At 55.6% G+C, this 15,239-nt stretch overlaps 1 protein-coding gene across 1 annotated transcript; it reads right to left on the bottom strand.

Annotated features, from left to right (window-relative positions):
- Window positions 1-235: 235 nt before the first annotated feature.
- Window positions 236-11,054, bottom strand: CLCNKA (chloride voltage-gated channel Ka). Its single transcript, XM_007950775.1, has 19 exons — window positions 10,955-11,054; window positions 9,556-9,684; window positions 8,673-8,801; window positions 7,859-7,998; window positions 7,457-7,534; window positions 7,257-7,335; window positions 6,708-6,833; window positions 6,212-6,296; window positions 6,009-6,110; window positions 5,311-5,395; window positions 4,846-5,019; window positions 4,508-4,577; window positions 4,308-4,418; window positions 3,687-3,900; window positions 2,491-2,624; window positions 1,673-1,761; window positions 1,452-1,535; window positions 642-728; window positions 236-283 (listed from the first exon to the last, which is right to left on the bottom strand). The coding sequence occupies exons 1-19, from the start codon at window positions 11,052-11,054 to the stop codon at window positions 236-238; spliced, it is 2,064 nt and encodes a 687-aa protein (XP_007948966.1).
- Window positions 11,055-15,239: the final 4,185 nt, after the last annotated feature.

The raw sequence follows: 15,239 nt of genomic DNA, 5'->3' as shown, positions 1-15,239 counted from the left end.
ACTGGCTTTCTGTGGTCCATTTCTCTGAGCTCCATCAAGGTGGAGTTTGTCCTTCCAGACATGTAGTGTCTTGTCCCAGCAGGACAGGGCTAGGTTAGGATTGCCTATTTTGCCAAGGAGTTGAACTGGGCTGGGGCATGGGGGTGTGTTGGGATAAGGTGGAGAGAGGCAGGGTCTCTGCCCAGTCTCAAGTCACCAGGTAGCTGAGTGGCCCATTTCATCTGGCCAGACTGGCTCACTTTGGGGCTGGTGGATTGGTCACGTTAGAAATTGCTTTCTTCAACTAGAACAGAAAGAAAGGATTTTTTGGGGGTGGATATAGAGGAAGTTGGGGCTCCAGGTTTTTTGATTTCCTCAAGGGTCGATTCTGGGGTAAATGTTAGCGCCAGTGCCTTCCCATTGCAGACGGAATCACTGAGGTCCAGAAAGTGGCAGTACTGGTCCATAGAATGGCAAGGTTGTAGTAGCCAAGCTCAGCTGCTTAGTCTGGGGGCTAACAGGAAGACTGGGCCAGGAAAGGGGTGCTCATCAGAATCCCAGGAACCCTGCTCCCATATTTGGATGGAAGGATATTGATGTCCCGCCCCCAGCCTGCTGGGGCATAGCTCCTCCACTTTGCTCCACCCTCAGTACCCTGGTACCTCCACCCAGGACACGAAGCCCACAGCTCTGCCCTGCGATGTCACGAAGAGGGACTGGAGGTTCATCAGCTGGAAGAGGCTATGTGCCTGCAGGAAGGTATCAAGAATCACTGAGGGTAGGATTCTCTCTCCCATCCCACCACTCTGACCTCAAGGTCTCCCCAGCCTGAGGGTTTTGAGCAGAGGTGGTGGGCCTGGCCAGCATTCAGCCACAGCGATGTCCACTCCCCCACATCTCTGTGGAAGACCAGTGACCCAGACCTGCAATGTCAAAGAAGACCACCAGAGGTCCCCAGAGTCCATGGAACAGGCTGACTGGTCTCAGATGGAAAGGGCCTGCCAATCCAGCATCACCCAGCAGCAGAGAGGGGTTGGGGCTACCCCTGGATCCCCAGACTGCTTCCACTGTCCCTACCCTAAGTGCCAGGTTCTGTGCTTGTGGGGAGCAGTGAGGGAGGGAGAGGGGGCACTTGGTGTTCAAGATGGCTAAGTAATTTGCCCAGGATCACGCAAGAGAACCCAGAATTGAAACCCATGTGTGTGCTTTGATGCAAAAACTGTAATTTTCACCACTGTCCCTCTCCGCCCATGGGTTTCTATTTCCCAAGTCCTCCCTCTCTTCTAGTCCTGCATCATCTCAACACCCCAGGAGTAAGCACAGATCAGGCAGGCCCTGCTATGTCCATTTAGTGCATGGGGAATGGACAGCAACGTAGCCAGTGGGGGAAACTGGAGCCTGTGTCCCGACAGGACTTTTCCCCTCTACCCCAGGGGCCTCATCCGCCCATGTACCTGAAGGGTCCCTATTACCTGGTGCAGGGAGGTCTCTGGAGACAGCTGCAGGGTCACGGGCTCCACAGGACAGGCCCCAGCCAAGATGTCCTGGAGACACTGCTGGAAGGGGAGGGTTATGGAGTAAGGGCCAGCTTCCCCTTCCCCAGGCTGTCCCTTTCAACCACCTCTCCCACAGATCAGATAGCTCCTCCCCTCCTGTTGCCCCCTTGCCACTCTGACACCCCACTTGTGCCCACCTGGCGTTCTGGAGCCCAGGAAGGTGGCTCAGCCTGGAGGGCCTGCACCAACTGGTCCCTTCTCACAATGCCCACCAGAATTTGAGACTCTGGATAAGTGGAGAGGGAGAGTGAGGGAGAGAAGAGCATTGTACAGAAGAAGGGACATTTACTGAGCACCTAGTATGTTCACAGGTCTCCCAGGACCCTCCCAGCAGCCATATGGGTCAGGGAGTATCACCACCCATTTAACCAATGAGGAGAGGCCCAGAGGGGTTACTTGTGCTCCAGCCATATCCTTCCCCAAGGTTTAGCTTATGTATTTTCAAACAAGGGCCACCATTTATTTGTTTTAAAAATTATAGTTTTCTCATTGGGAATAAGGTTGAGGGGAGGGAACTTCAAGCACCTGGGGGTGCTTGAAGGGGAGCTTGAGTGGGAGAGGCCTTCTGGGAAGACCCTAATAGTATCTCCATCATCCTACCCACACTCTGAGCACACCAGGCCTGGTTCCTAGAAGTCGCCCAGGAAGATGGTTAATAATTCCAAGAGCACTGTTCATGGAGTGCTTTGTAAGCATCCTCTCATTTAAACACTTCACCCACCCCAAGACAGATCTTTATTATCTCCATGTTACCAAGAAGGAAACAGGCTCAGAGAGATGAGGTGACTTGCTCAAGGTCACACAGACACTAAGTTGCAGAGCTGGATTCAGATTCAGGTCTGCCTGACAGCTCCAAGGCCTAGCTTACCCTCCCCTGGGCCTGAGCCTCTGGGGTCCTAGAGGAAAGCTGAGGGAAGCCCCCTCCCCAGCTAACCCCCCTGCTTCCTGCTGGTACCTTTGCTCTCCACCAGAGGGTACTTGGCCACTTCTGTAGAGGTCACGACCTTGACCACCTCCTCGAGCAGTGTGTCCTTGGCCAGCGTGGTGATGGCGCAGCTCATGAAGTGCTCCACAGTCACACAGTGGGAGCTGTGGGCAGAGGGATGGGGTGGGGACATCAGACCCCAAGATGAAGCAGGGGACTTGGGGGGTTTTGCTGGAAACAGAGACTTGTGCTTCTCACCTGTGGGCAGCGCCTGAGGGATTCCTGGAATGAGGAACCCCAAGGTAGGGAGAAATCTGAAACTCATCTCTCACCTAAAGGCCTGCCTCTGGATCCAACCTCCTGGGTCCCCATCTCCCCCAACCCATCAAACTTTGCTCTATTATATCCAACAGGGTGCCCTGGAGAATTTCATTTTTAGAAAAATTTTATGGCCCCCCAAAAATTAAAGTTTGAAAACCGCTGGAGTAACTACCCCCATTTTACAGACGGGAAACTGGGATTCAGAGGAAGGCAGCCACTTGCACACATTTGGAGCTGGGTCTTGGCCCCGGAGCTCTCGGAGCCTCTTAGTTCTGCTTCTCCTAAGACAGGGGTCACCTGGTCCTGTCTAGTCGAGTGAGAACCTCAGCATCCATTTCCTTTCTCCAGCTCCCAGCATCCCGTGAACTCAACAGAACAAGGATGGGGAGAAGGGAGGGCTCCTCCATATCTGGTACTGATCGGAATGGGCAAGAGCAAGACATAGCACTTCTCTGAGCCCCAGTTTCCTCATCCCTGTTGTTGTCTCAGACCTGACTCATAGTGACCTCTCCTTGGGTTTCTGAGGCAGTATCACTACGGAATTAGATTGCCCAACTTTCCTTCCGAGGAGCGGCTGGTGGATTTGAACCACACACTTCTACTCTGACACACACACAGGGTTGCCATGAGTTAGAGTGGAGTTGTCTCAATGGCACCTGGTGATGATGGTGGTGTGAAGATGGACTGATGACCATCTGAAGCCCAGGGAGGCCAAGACCTTGCCTAAAGTCACTCAGTGGAGACAAGAGGGCAGCCATGTGTCTGCCCTTCCCTCCTTCCCCTGCCCATGTCCAATGTCAGCTACAGTGGGTTTTCTTGTATGTACGTGTAGGGAGGAAGCTCCCACCCCAGCCCACTTGAGACACCATCACCCCACCACCCAGCCTGGGTGGGACACTGCTCACTTAATGCTGCGGCCCCGGATCCATGGCAGGTAAGGCAGCTTTTTGACGATGATGGTGCCATCATAGAAGGAAGGCTGGCAGCTTTGGGCAATGGCGTTGGCCGCCAGCACCGCCATCAGCACAGGCAATGCATGCACAATCTGGCCGGTCAGTTCAAAAGCCAGTATAGCCGTGGAGATGGTGTGGGTCACTGCCCCTGAGAAGGCTGCAGCCCCTGTAGGGGACAGACCCCAGGAGGGCAGCTCAGGCCAAGGCCAGTCACATAGGAAGACATGACTGGTGTGGCTATGGCCATGGGCTAGGTTGGGAACTGTCCAAGGGTTTCTTGACCTGAGGCCACACTCTGCCACTGTTGGAAGTGCCCAAATGCCTGGGCTGAGTGAGTGGGAGGAGAGGAAGGGGTGAGGGATGGGGGATCAAGGATAAGACAGGAGCTAAGAAAGGGTAATGGGGGCTCCACAGGAATAGGGTTTAGGGAGGGGACAGACCTCCTCCAGGGGTGAGGGCAGCTCGTTGGGAGGCTCAGGGACCTTCTTCATGCCATGAGGAACTACAATGGGTGCTCCAGGTCCAGCCCAGCCCCATGATAGCTGCCCACCCAGCAGGGTCCCAGCCACTCACCTGCCAAGGCATATCCCCCGGGGATGATGGGATAGGTGACACCTCCAGCCAAGATGCCCTTGGGGAAGGCAACAGACAAGGCCTCCCCCAAAAGGCGCCCGATGGCAGCTCCTGAGCATAGATTTGGGGTAAGGAAGAGGGGGCTGTGTCAGAAGCCCCTGCCATGGCCCCACCCCTATAACCCTGAAGCCCAGACTCACCGAAGATGAATATGGGCATGAAGTACCCAGCTGGTATGGGGATTGTGGTAGCCAGAATTAGCATCCAGAACTGTGGGCAGGAGCAGGGAGATTGTCCCAGAGAGGGGTGTCTGAATGGGATTTCCTCCTTCCTCCTCAACCTGCCCTCCAAGGGAGGTCTAATAAACTACTCCCAGTTTACAGATGAGCCACTTGGTGAGCAGGGATTAGGTTAGGGAGTCGGTGGAAGGCCCAGCTCTGGGCTACAAGCCATGCATGGGGAGGTAGCCTTCCATCCCACCCAGGGCTGATCTCAGCTGTGTACACGCCCCCCAGGAGAGTGGTGTTGGGAGGCCCACCTTCATAACCAGGAAGAAGGCAAGGGTCCCAAAGATGGTAAACTGTGGATGGTACCACTCAAACCACAGGTTCTGGGAGTCAGGCTCAGCCGGCCAGGGAGGAGTCGAGTTCCAACTGATGAGAGCCCACGAGTTGTTGTCGAACAAGGAATCTAGATGTTCCTTCATGGACAGCTGGAGCAGGGTTGAGCAGAATTCTACATGACAGGGGCCAAAGCCATCATCCCCAGCCACCCTCCGCACATGCTGCCTGCCTCAAATCCTGCTCCAGCACCTCCCAGCTGGGGGACCTTGGGGTGGGGGGGTGTCTGCACTTCCCTGAGCTGCAGCTTCCTTATCTGTAAAACGGTGTCAGGTAGCCCCTTACAGGGGTATTGCCAGGATTAAACAAGAGGACAAACAAGGCAGGTGAGGAATGGTCGTTCCCTTCTCTATTTCCTCTGCCCCCAGCCCAGCACTCCTTACCCGAGAGGCCATGAAACGGCCCACACCAGGGGGGTAGGTGATGGAGGCAAGGACCAAGGTCACCAAGGTGGAGTACACTGGCTTGCTGAGGGGAAGAGAGGGACGTTAGCTCTAGTGACAGCCCCTCCTTCCCTCCACCATGGAGGAGGGAATAGGGCCTCATAGGAGCAACCCCCGGGATCAACACCAAAGCTGGAACCTGTTTGGAGGAGGGGGCATGGGTCAGCCCCTACCCCAGAGGAAAGAAGCATCTGTCAGCCCCTTACCACTGGGTGCAATCAGTAAGGGGCAGGGTTGATGGGAGGGTTGGGGACAGAGAAAATCTGGGAAGAAGGTCAAGGCCGGGCCATGCTGGGGTGGACTTGGTGCAGGGCTGGCCTGGCATGGGAAGAAGGTGGACTTATGCAAAAGAGGGTTCTGTGGGAGGTCTAGGCTTGATGAGAGAAGAAGGTGTTAATTGAGATGACAGGGGCTCAGTGAAGGGTAGGTTAGTGAGGGGGCTGTTAGCTCAGGATGGAGGGATGGGAGCAAGGCTTGGGGAGTGGAGTTAGTCATGGGGTGGGACTCCACAAATAAGACATAAGCTCAGTGGGAGGGTAGTGGTTCAGTGGTGGTGGTGGTGGGGAGGCTCTCTATGTAAAGGAGTTATGGGCTCAGCAGATCCCCTAAGAGGCTTCTGGGCCCAGCCCAGTGCCTACCTGGTGGCCAACAGTTTGGATGTGAACCTATTGGTTCTGATGAAGTGGAGGAAAGTTCTTTGACAGAAGAGGTACGCACAGCTCAGGATGCCACAGATGGCCCTGGAGGTGTGAGGTGGGTGAGTCAGTGCCAGGGGCAGCAGTTCAGGCCTAGGGGAGGACCCCAACTGGGCTCTCTCATTGGCCAGAGGCCGCCCACTCACCCCAGCACCACAAAAAAGAAGATCTCGGGCAGGTCAAAGGGGACATCCACTCGGAAACTGGTCTTGAAGAGGGAGGTGATGGTCTCTGGGGGAGGAGGGGAATGGGGAGCAGAGGTCACATGCCTTACCCACCCAAACCCAAGTCCAAAATTACTAGGGACGGTGGAGGTGGGGCCAGGTCCTGCCCCTCAATATCATTTTTCTGGCATTCAAGGACCCAGAGCCCGGTTCTCTGCCCTGCCTCCCTGCCCAGCTTCAACTCCTCTCCTCCACAGAGCCCCCCACTCTTCAAGACCAATAAGGTGGGCTCCCTTCCATGCTCTTGGGAAGGGGAGGGGGAAGAGGAAAGAGAAAACATAAAAGAGGAATGTGGGGAGGAGGCAGGAGAGAGAAGAGAGAAGGCAAGAAGGAAGGGAAGAGGTGAGGAGGGAAAGGAGAGGGGGTGAGGAGAGAAGGGGAATGGGGAGGGACTGGTCAAGCCATGAGCTAGGCTCACCCTGCTCGCTGTTAAAGACCGCCAGGAGGCGGAACATGAAGGCTCCGCAGGTGGCAGCAAAGAAGGACCACCAGTAATCCCAGACAGTGTAGTGGGAAGACATGACCTCGATGCTAAAGAGGACGCCTGGGGGCGACAAGGAACTCAAGCTCACTCCACATGCACCCCAGCCTGCAAGACCTCAGGCAGCCAAGACCCCTTTGACATGGACGCCTCAGCCCAGCAGTGGGAAGCCATGTCTGTGCCCCACATCATGCCACCGAATCCTCAGGACAGCCCTATGGGGTAGGGAAGATCACGATCTCCACTTGACAGATGAAATAAAATCTGAGAGGTGAATTTACCTGCCCAGGAGCATGCGCAGTGGAACAAGATTGCAAACCCAAGTCTGTCTCCCGTCACCCCAGCCGTGGAGTGGTTGCACCCAGCAGGAAAATTATCTCTTCCCCAGGCCCTTGAACTGGCAGAGGAGGGAGCTGGGGGCGGGGGCGGTCCTGACGCGCCAGGAGGGAGAGGGGTGCAAGGGGCGGGGCTTGAGGGGCGCCTCACCGCTGAAGGGCGCTGCGAAGACTGTGGCCACGCCCACCGCAGCTGCTGCCACGAGCATTTCCTTTTGCTTGCTCCTGTTCTAAGGGGACCCGAGTTCTGAACTCAGAGCCAGCCCTCGCTTCTCCCAGTTTCTCCCCTTTCCAGGGCTGGCTGGTGGGAACCCCATTCCTCAAAGGGAGGTCTAACCCTGCACCCCTTACCTCAGACTCTCTGACTGCCTTGGTGCGCACGCGGCTCAGGTAGGCAGCGATCATCACAGACAGGTGCACGAAGGGACCCTGCCGAGGGGAGGTGTGGTGCAGGGTGGGCACCCTGGGGGAAGCTGGGGCCCTTATCCCTCCTTCTCAGGTGCAGTGGGGGCACAGGGAGCCTCACCCAGGGCCAATGGTGGCATGGCTGCCCAACCAGATCCTCCTCCTCCATCCCCTAATCCCCAGGGCAAAGCTGAGGTGGCCTTTGTCACATTGACCTGACCTGCCTGCTCTAAAACTAAGAGGTCCCCGAGCTCTGACCCAGCTTCAGGTGGGATGATGGGGGAAAGGCAGGGGCAGGAAGGCAGGGCAGGGTGGGGTGGGGTAGGAGGTGCTCAGGCTGGCCCGTACCACTTTGCCCAGGAACACAGTGCTGCCGCTGGCCAGGGTGCAGGTGAGCCCCACCACCTTGGCCCCGAAGTTCTTGATATCCAGATAGTCTTCCAAGATCACACCAGACAGGATGGTTTTCAGTTCCGGGATTCCAGAACCTTAGCAAAGGACAGGGCAGGGGACAAGCATCTTAAAGCTTGATGTTGTACCTAGTGTTTTCACATCCTGAGCCTGTGAGATTCTCACAAGCCCTGTAAGGTTAGGATTTGTAAACCCATATTGCAGATGAGGAAGCTGAGGGTCAGGAAAGGGAAGTGAGTTATCTATGAACTCCCATCTGGGTGTGGCAGATGCTGCAATGGGGTGGGGGAACCCAGGATGAGAGCTGAGGCCACCACTGGGCACACCCCTGGCCCTCTCCCCTGCTGGCCTGTGCCCCTCCATTAGCCCCACTCTGGGGATGCCATTGGTATGGGTCCTGCAGGAGGCCTGCCCCCATTTCTCCCTGCACAGACCAGAGGTCTAGGGGCACTGTGCCCCTCCAGTAGCTCCACTCTGGGGATGCCCTTGGCATGGGCTCTGCAGATCTGCCCCAGTCCTCCCTGTCACAGGCCAGAGAGGCTCCCAGAAAACAGGTAGAGTCAGCAGCAGTCAAGAGATCTGGCCTTCTCCCTGTGTGACTTAGGGCAAGCAACACGACTCCTCTGAGCCAGGCTGTGAGTTGGGGTTACTGCTTCCTGCCTGCCCCCATCCGAAGCCCTATGGGGTATGAAAGGGCTTTGGCTAGTGGGGACTGCAGGTAAGGTGCAAAGGGGCAGGACCCTGGACTCACCTCCGGAGAAGGGTGTGATGCTCTGGGAGAAGCCTGAGGAGAAGGAGACGAGGGCCACAGGGTATACGGTCCAGGAGAGATATCGGAGCAGGTGGCTGTCCCCAATCTCCCGATACAGCCACTTGTGTGCTGGGGATGGCAGGGAATCAGGGAGCCACCCATAGCCTCTCCAACCCATAGGCCCGACACGGTGGTGCCCAGTTACTGGCCCAAACAGGGGACCCAGGGCAGATCCCAAGAGGAGGCAGGTAAGACTCTGAGTCATATTTGTTTTGCCACTTCCTAGCTGAGTGACGTTGGGCAAACAACTCAGCCTTTCCAAGCCTCTGTTTTCCTACTTGTCAAATGGGCTAGTGAGGGTACCCCCCTCACACTCATTGTGAGAAGTAAATGAGACAGGTATGAAGGGCCTCCAACAATGCTTGGCACATAGTAGTTCTCATTATGGCAGCTAGGGGCCTCTCCCCAAGAAGATGACTTAAACTTTTCCTGCCCCATGCCCCTTGAGAGCCCTCAGGGTGGAGAAAGCCTGATGAGACAGGGAAAGAAAGCTTGATGCCTTGTGGTGTAGACAAGTGTCCTTCCCGAGGGTTGGCGAGCTGAGAGCAAATGGGGAGGGAGGAGAACGAGCAGGGGTGACATAAGAGGTGGGCACAGAGCTCAGACAGGGAAGCACTCCTGGAACATTCAGGTCTCTCTCACTCATTGTGCACAGAGAGGGGCAGGAGCTGCCCGGGCTCACACAGCAAGTCAGAAGCAGAGCTGAGAGAAGACCCAGGCCTCCCCTGCTCCCCCCCCCGGCTGGGTGTAGAAGCCCTTTTGGCATCCCCAAGAGCATGCCTAGAAGCCCTTGGACCAAAGCAGGGTGTGCGGGCCAGGTTACCTCGGACCACACGGCCTATGACGAAGTTCATGGCATAGCTGACGAGGGCCATGAGCACCCCGAGGGTCATCAGGAGGTGCCAGTCCTCACCCTCACGGAACAGCTTCTGCTTCAGCCACTCCAGGCCATCTGTGGCAGGGGCTGCGGGTCAGAGCCCAGGGTGGGGCAGGGGGCATGGACAGCCCTTTCCTTGGAGACCTCCCCAGGCTCTGGGCAGGAAGGACCCGCATGGGGATGGGCTGGGACCAGGTGGTCCCATTCAGGACAGCCCGGCTAGGGGTCTGTCTCACATGAAGGGCAGAGCAGGTTTGTGCCAGGTGGCAACACAGTGGGTACCAGGCCTGTTGCCACTGCCAGGAGACCTTCGTCCTGTCACCCTCCCTATCCCTGCCCATGTTGTTGTTAGTTTGTTGTTAAGTTGATTGCAACTCACAGCAACCCCATGTACACAGAGTAAAACTACTCCATAGGGTTTTAGAGGCTTTGACTTCTCAGGAGCAGATCACCTGGCTTGTCTTCCAAGGTGCCTCTGGGTGGGCTCCAACCACCAGCTCTTCAGTTATTAGTCAAGCAATTAACCATTTGCAACACCCAGGGACTCTCTTGCCCCATACTGGGTGCTTAGAGAAGAATGATCAAGTTGGGGAGAGTGGTTAGGGGCTGGGAGCTACAGCTTTGAACGACATCTCAGAAGGGTCCATAACTTAGATAGCCGGAGAGCTTAGCAAAACTCCGATGTCCCACAACCTGCGTGGCTGTCCCACAGGTCCTACAAATGCCAGGCCACAGAGCCCCTACTGGGCTCCCAGGAATGCCCTCTGCCCTTTGGCTGCCAGCCCAGCCTGGAAGCTGGCCCTCACTGGTGATGGGTACCAGCCCCCAAGGCTGTATATAGCCTCTTTCTGAGGTCCCTGCCTTCTCTCCCCCCAACTAAGGGGATGGCCCCATTCTCAAAGTAAACAATGCACTTGGGGCTCTGAGGAAAAGTGCCAAGTCCAGGCTCCCCCAGCTTCCTGCTGTCACATTATCGGACACCGCCCCTCAGGGCCCCTTTCTGGTGCAGGTGGGTGAGATTCAAGCCATCCCACCACAGGTGGGAGTTTGGGGTAGAGCCCTGGGTACAGGGTGGGCTCAGTGATCAGGCCTCAGGTCTGCATCTCCCATAAGGCAGAAGTCAGATACCTGGCACATCTGACTTACAGACAAATGGACAGACACACAGATTCCTTCCCTCCCTGCCACCCAGGAGACTCTGGGCAGTTATATATCAGGCAAATGAAAGGAGGGGGGCAGCCCTTGAGCTTCCCAGTAGGTAGGGGAGCTATGGTCTGGATAGGGGTGCTGTCCTGAGCAATTGGACTGTGGTTAGTGGGGAGGGGAGAGAAGACCCAGCTCTCACCTCTGATGCCTCTGCGGATGCGGGGACATGGGCTCCATAGCTCCCGCAGAGTCACAGGGTTCCCTGAAGACCCCTCACGCAGCCCTACCAGCTCTTCCATCAGGTCCCTGGTAGAACAGATAGATGAACAGACTCTTTCTGAGCTGTTCCCACAAACTTACCCTACCACTTGCTCCATCCAATACTGCTGCTTCCCAAATAAGAGAAGACTCTGTGTGTGTGTGTATGTGTGTGTGTGTGTGTGTGTGAGATCACCAAGTCAGAAAGGAGCATGGGTCTAGGGGTGCCCTAATCACTGAGGTGGTGTCACTGCAGGGGTGTCCATGTATGTGTTGAAGTGCAGGCAGGGCAGCTTGGTCAGAGGCAGGATGACTGGATTGGATCCCCTGGCCCCTTCTGTGGCCACTGCTCCCACCTCCTGGGTGCTTGACTGTTTCCACTGCTCAGAGTAGTCTCTTCACCTAGGGGATGTCATTCTCCCACTGTGGGTGCTCTGATTCCCCATGCCTACCCCTGAGCCCCCCTCTCAGGCTACAGAGGCAGGAAAACTCCAGATCTGAAAGGAGACCCTGTGAGGGTGAAAGTAAGGTGCTGGCTCCCCAGCCCCCATCCTCCTGCCCTGGTCTTGGCAGGTCCCACCCAAGTCCCTGCCCCAGCTCCATGGCAGACAGCCACTCACCTCTGCCAGTCCGCCCTGCCGTAGCCCCAACCAGTCCTCCTCTAACAGAGATCCCTTTGCCTCCAGCTCAGGTGCACCTGGACAGGTGTGCACTCCACCAATCAACATCCTCCTTCTCCCCCCTCCCCACCAGGTTTACTGTGGCCATTAAGAATGTCCTTGACAAACCACCCAGAACTGCCCAGGCTGACTGAGCTGTGCAGGGCAGAGCGGCCAGGAGGGTGCAGGGCACAGGGCCTCTCGCAGCCTACAGAAGCCCAACTGTATGTCAGGCCCCATGATGCCATGGGGCAGGGCCTGGGAAGGGAGTTCATTCACACAGTGAAACAGTAAGGGTCGCTTGCTGGGGCAGAGGGCAGGGCTCTGGATTCTCAGAGCTGGGTATAGAAGGGATTTGAAAAAGCAGAAGAGGACAAGGGATACTACCCACCCCAGAGAGAAAGGACATGAGCAAAAGTGAATGGAGCCTATTATCCCTGCACCCTATGCCCAACCTGCCCCCCAATTACCAGGAGCACTCACAGAAATGAAGTGAGGCCAACAGTATCATCCTGTTTTAAAGAAGTAGAGTGAGGCTGCTTGTCCAAGGAGGCTGAGGGGGCAGAGCCAAAGCCCCACCCAGGTTCACCTGACTCCCAACCTGTACATTCTGCTCCACATTCCTGCCTTGGTGGTCCATCTCGTTCAAGTGCAGTGATGACCCAATGAGCTGGAGGACGGGCAATGAACTGGGCCTGCCACAGGCCTCTGAGGCCTGGTGAGGAGCTAGAACTTGATCCTCCTGTCCAGCCCCTCCCATCTCAGAAAAAAAACAATTGCCTCTGAGTCAACTCCCACTCGTGGCAACCGCCATGTGTGTCAAAGTGGAACTGTGCTCCATAAGGTTTCCAGTGGCTGATTTTTCAGATGTAGATCACCAGGCCTTTCTTCCAAGGCACCTCCGGGTGGACTTGCACCCCCAGCTTTAAGTTAACAGCCGAGTGCATTACCGTTTTCCCCACCCGGGGGACTTGCCATCTCAGAAAAATGCCTCTCAAACTGCAGCACTCACAGGGCAGTGGCTCTGGCTAGGGGCTTTCTGGTAAATGCCACAGACTTTGCCCCACCCCAACAGAGGGTAGGAACATGGAAATCAGTGGGACACACCAAGGGAACAAGTACATGTTGCTAACTCTATGCTTTACATTTGCAACACCACTGTGAGTTGGGGACAACATCTCTATTTTGCAGATGGTAAATGAAGAATCAGAGAGGTACAGTTACTCATCTGAGGTCACACAGCAGAGGCTGAACCCAGACCTGGGCTGTGAGGCTTTTCCCCTCCTGGAAACACCTCCAGCTCCTATGGCTTAATCAGTCAGGGTAATGATTTGGGTGCAAAGCAGAGGATTAGTGTCTGATGCACCTTTGGTAAATTTGGACAAGAGATCCACTGCCGGGCCCATCCCCCTGCCAGAGCACCCCTCTGAAAATCATGATGGCTTTTCAGTGACTGGGAACAGGAGCCACTCCTTGCTCCTAGATGCCAGGCCAAGTCATCGATTTAAAATAGGAGCATGTGCGCGTGCACGCGTTCATGCGTGGTGTTGGTGGTAGGGGGAGTATATGTGTGTTGTGGGTATGAGTGGAGGGCTTGCCACTCTTTGTGGACCTGGGCCCACCCTTGCCCTGGTCACTCCAACCTGTTGGCTGTTTATAGCAACAGGATAACTGGCTGCCTTGTTGACATTCCAAACCCCAGCCTCTGGCCTCGGGCAGCCCAGTCCCACAGCCAGCATCGGCCAGCCGGCCAGCACTACATGTTCACACCCTCACCACCCTGCCCTGTGAGCACCAGGAAACTGAGAAGAGGGTGGCAAGGGGGCATGGGGCCCATGACAAGTCTCTCTCAGAGCCATTTTCCCCATGTGGCAGCCCCCAATGTCTCTCTCTTCTGTGTGAAACACTCAGCAAGTGGTGAGGAGGGAGCTCAGCAGCGGGGAGCAAGCTTAAAGCCAGACAGCTCCACTCCCCCTGACTGGTCCTTCCCCACTAGGAACCTCAGTGTCCTCTTCTGTCCAATGGGGAGAGCCTGGGAGCCATGGGGACAGGGGCTTGTATCTGCCCTCATCTCCTGCCTAGAGCAGTGCCTGGCACGTAGTTGTTGTTGTTGTTGTTGTTATGTGCCATCGAGTCAGCCCTGACTCATAGCGACCCCTCCTTGGGTTTCCGAGGCAGTATCACTACGGAAGTAGGATTGCCCAACCTTCCTTCCGAGGAGTGGCTGGTGGGTTTGAACCGCCAGCCGTCTGGTTAGCAGGCAAGTGTCTTAGCACGTAGTAGGTGTTCAGTAAATATCTGGCTGGGTGGGGAGCTGAACGAAACAGACTCGTAAGAAACAGACTCCTGGACCTTTCCCAAGACCCCTGCATCAGACTCTGCATTAGACTCCAGGCTGCAGGGAGAAGAGTCTGTTTCTTAAAAGCTCCCCCAAATGATATTCAAAGCTTGCAAGCAGCCATCTAGATGCAACGATGGGTCTCTCTTCATCCAGAGCAAAGAAGAATGAAGAAAACCAAAGATTCATGGAAATAATTAGTCCTCGTGACTGGTACACCATGTGATCCTCAGCCTGTACGACTATGAGACCAGGGGAACTAGATGGTGCCCAGCTGCGCTGTCGGTCACTCGGAGGGGGATCTGTGGGGGCGGTACTGGTTGGAGAGGGAGAGCAGTGTAGAGCAAAACTCTAAGTCATTTGGGGAAAATAAAAGGTGGGGCAGGTTTGCTGGTCTGGTGGAGCCTGGTAGAATGACTGAGACTATGGCCCCTAGCTGCCCTTTAGGTCTGGAATTGAACCCACACCTGTGGCTTCCAGCCAAACAAAATATAGGCATATGAGTTGAACATGTACCTGAGGTAGATACACTCCTTGGAGAGAACAATCATGAGAGAAAGAACAGCCGTTTATGCATAGGGAGACAGCTCAGGGGGCAGGAGTGCATGGAGGGATGGACACAGGGAAGAGGTAACTATCGGGAGGAAGTGGGAGGGGAGCTGTTGCATTGGGGTAAATTGTAGTCAATGTCATGAGACAAAGTGTATGTGAGCTGCTGTATGGAAAGTGAATTTGCTCTGTAAACTTTCACACAAATCACAATTTAAAACAAAAAAGAAAAGAAAAAGAAAGCTCCCCCAAGCAACTGGGATGCCCTGGAAGGCTTGGGTATCAGTTTTCAGTGCAATGGGTCATCTCTGAAGCTCCTTTGATCCCTTTGATCTGAAGGGAGAGGCGTGCCCAGAGACAGGGGAATGGCCTTAATGACCTTTCGAGGTCCCTCCTGGCCAATGAACACAAAGAACCTGGTATATGTGTGGGTGAAGCCTCAGGAATGCAGAAGGGGGAGGAAAGGTGGGCGGGGATGGGTAATGGGATCTGATGCCCAGGAGCTGTGACTCAGGCCTTCAGCACCATGACAGTGTGTCTGCATTTAGCCACTGGCTCTTGTTTCCCTGGCGGGAAACAGGCCCCCCACCCCACCCCCACTCCCACCCTCTTTCCATGGTTCCTCAGTGCTGGGAACTGTCTGACAACCCAGCTAGATCCCCCTTAGTCAGGATGGGTGG

The sequence above is a fragment of the Orycteropus afer genome, unplaced genomic scaffold (genome assembly GCF_000298275.1).
Source record: "Orycteropus afer afer isolate SDZICR_OR568_19922 unplaced genomic scaffold, OryAfe1.0 scaffold00288, whole genome shotgun sequence".
Taxonomy (NCBI): Eukaryota; Metazoa; Chordata; class Mammalia; order Tubulidentata; family Orycteropodidae; genus Orycteropus; species Orycteropus afer.
The sequence above is the reverse complement of the archived record's forward strand: the minus strand, read 5'-3'. Positions and strand labels throughout refer to the sequence as shown.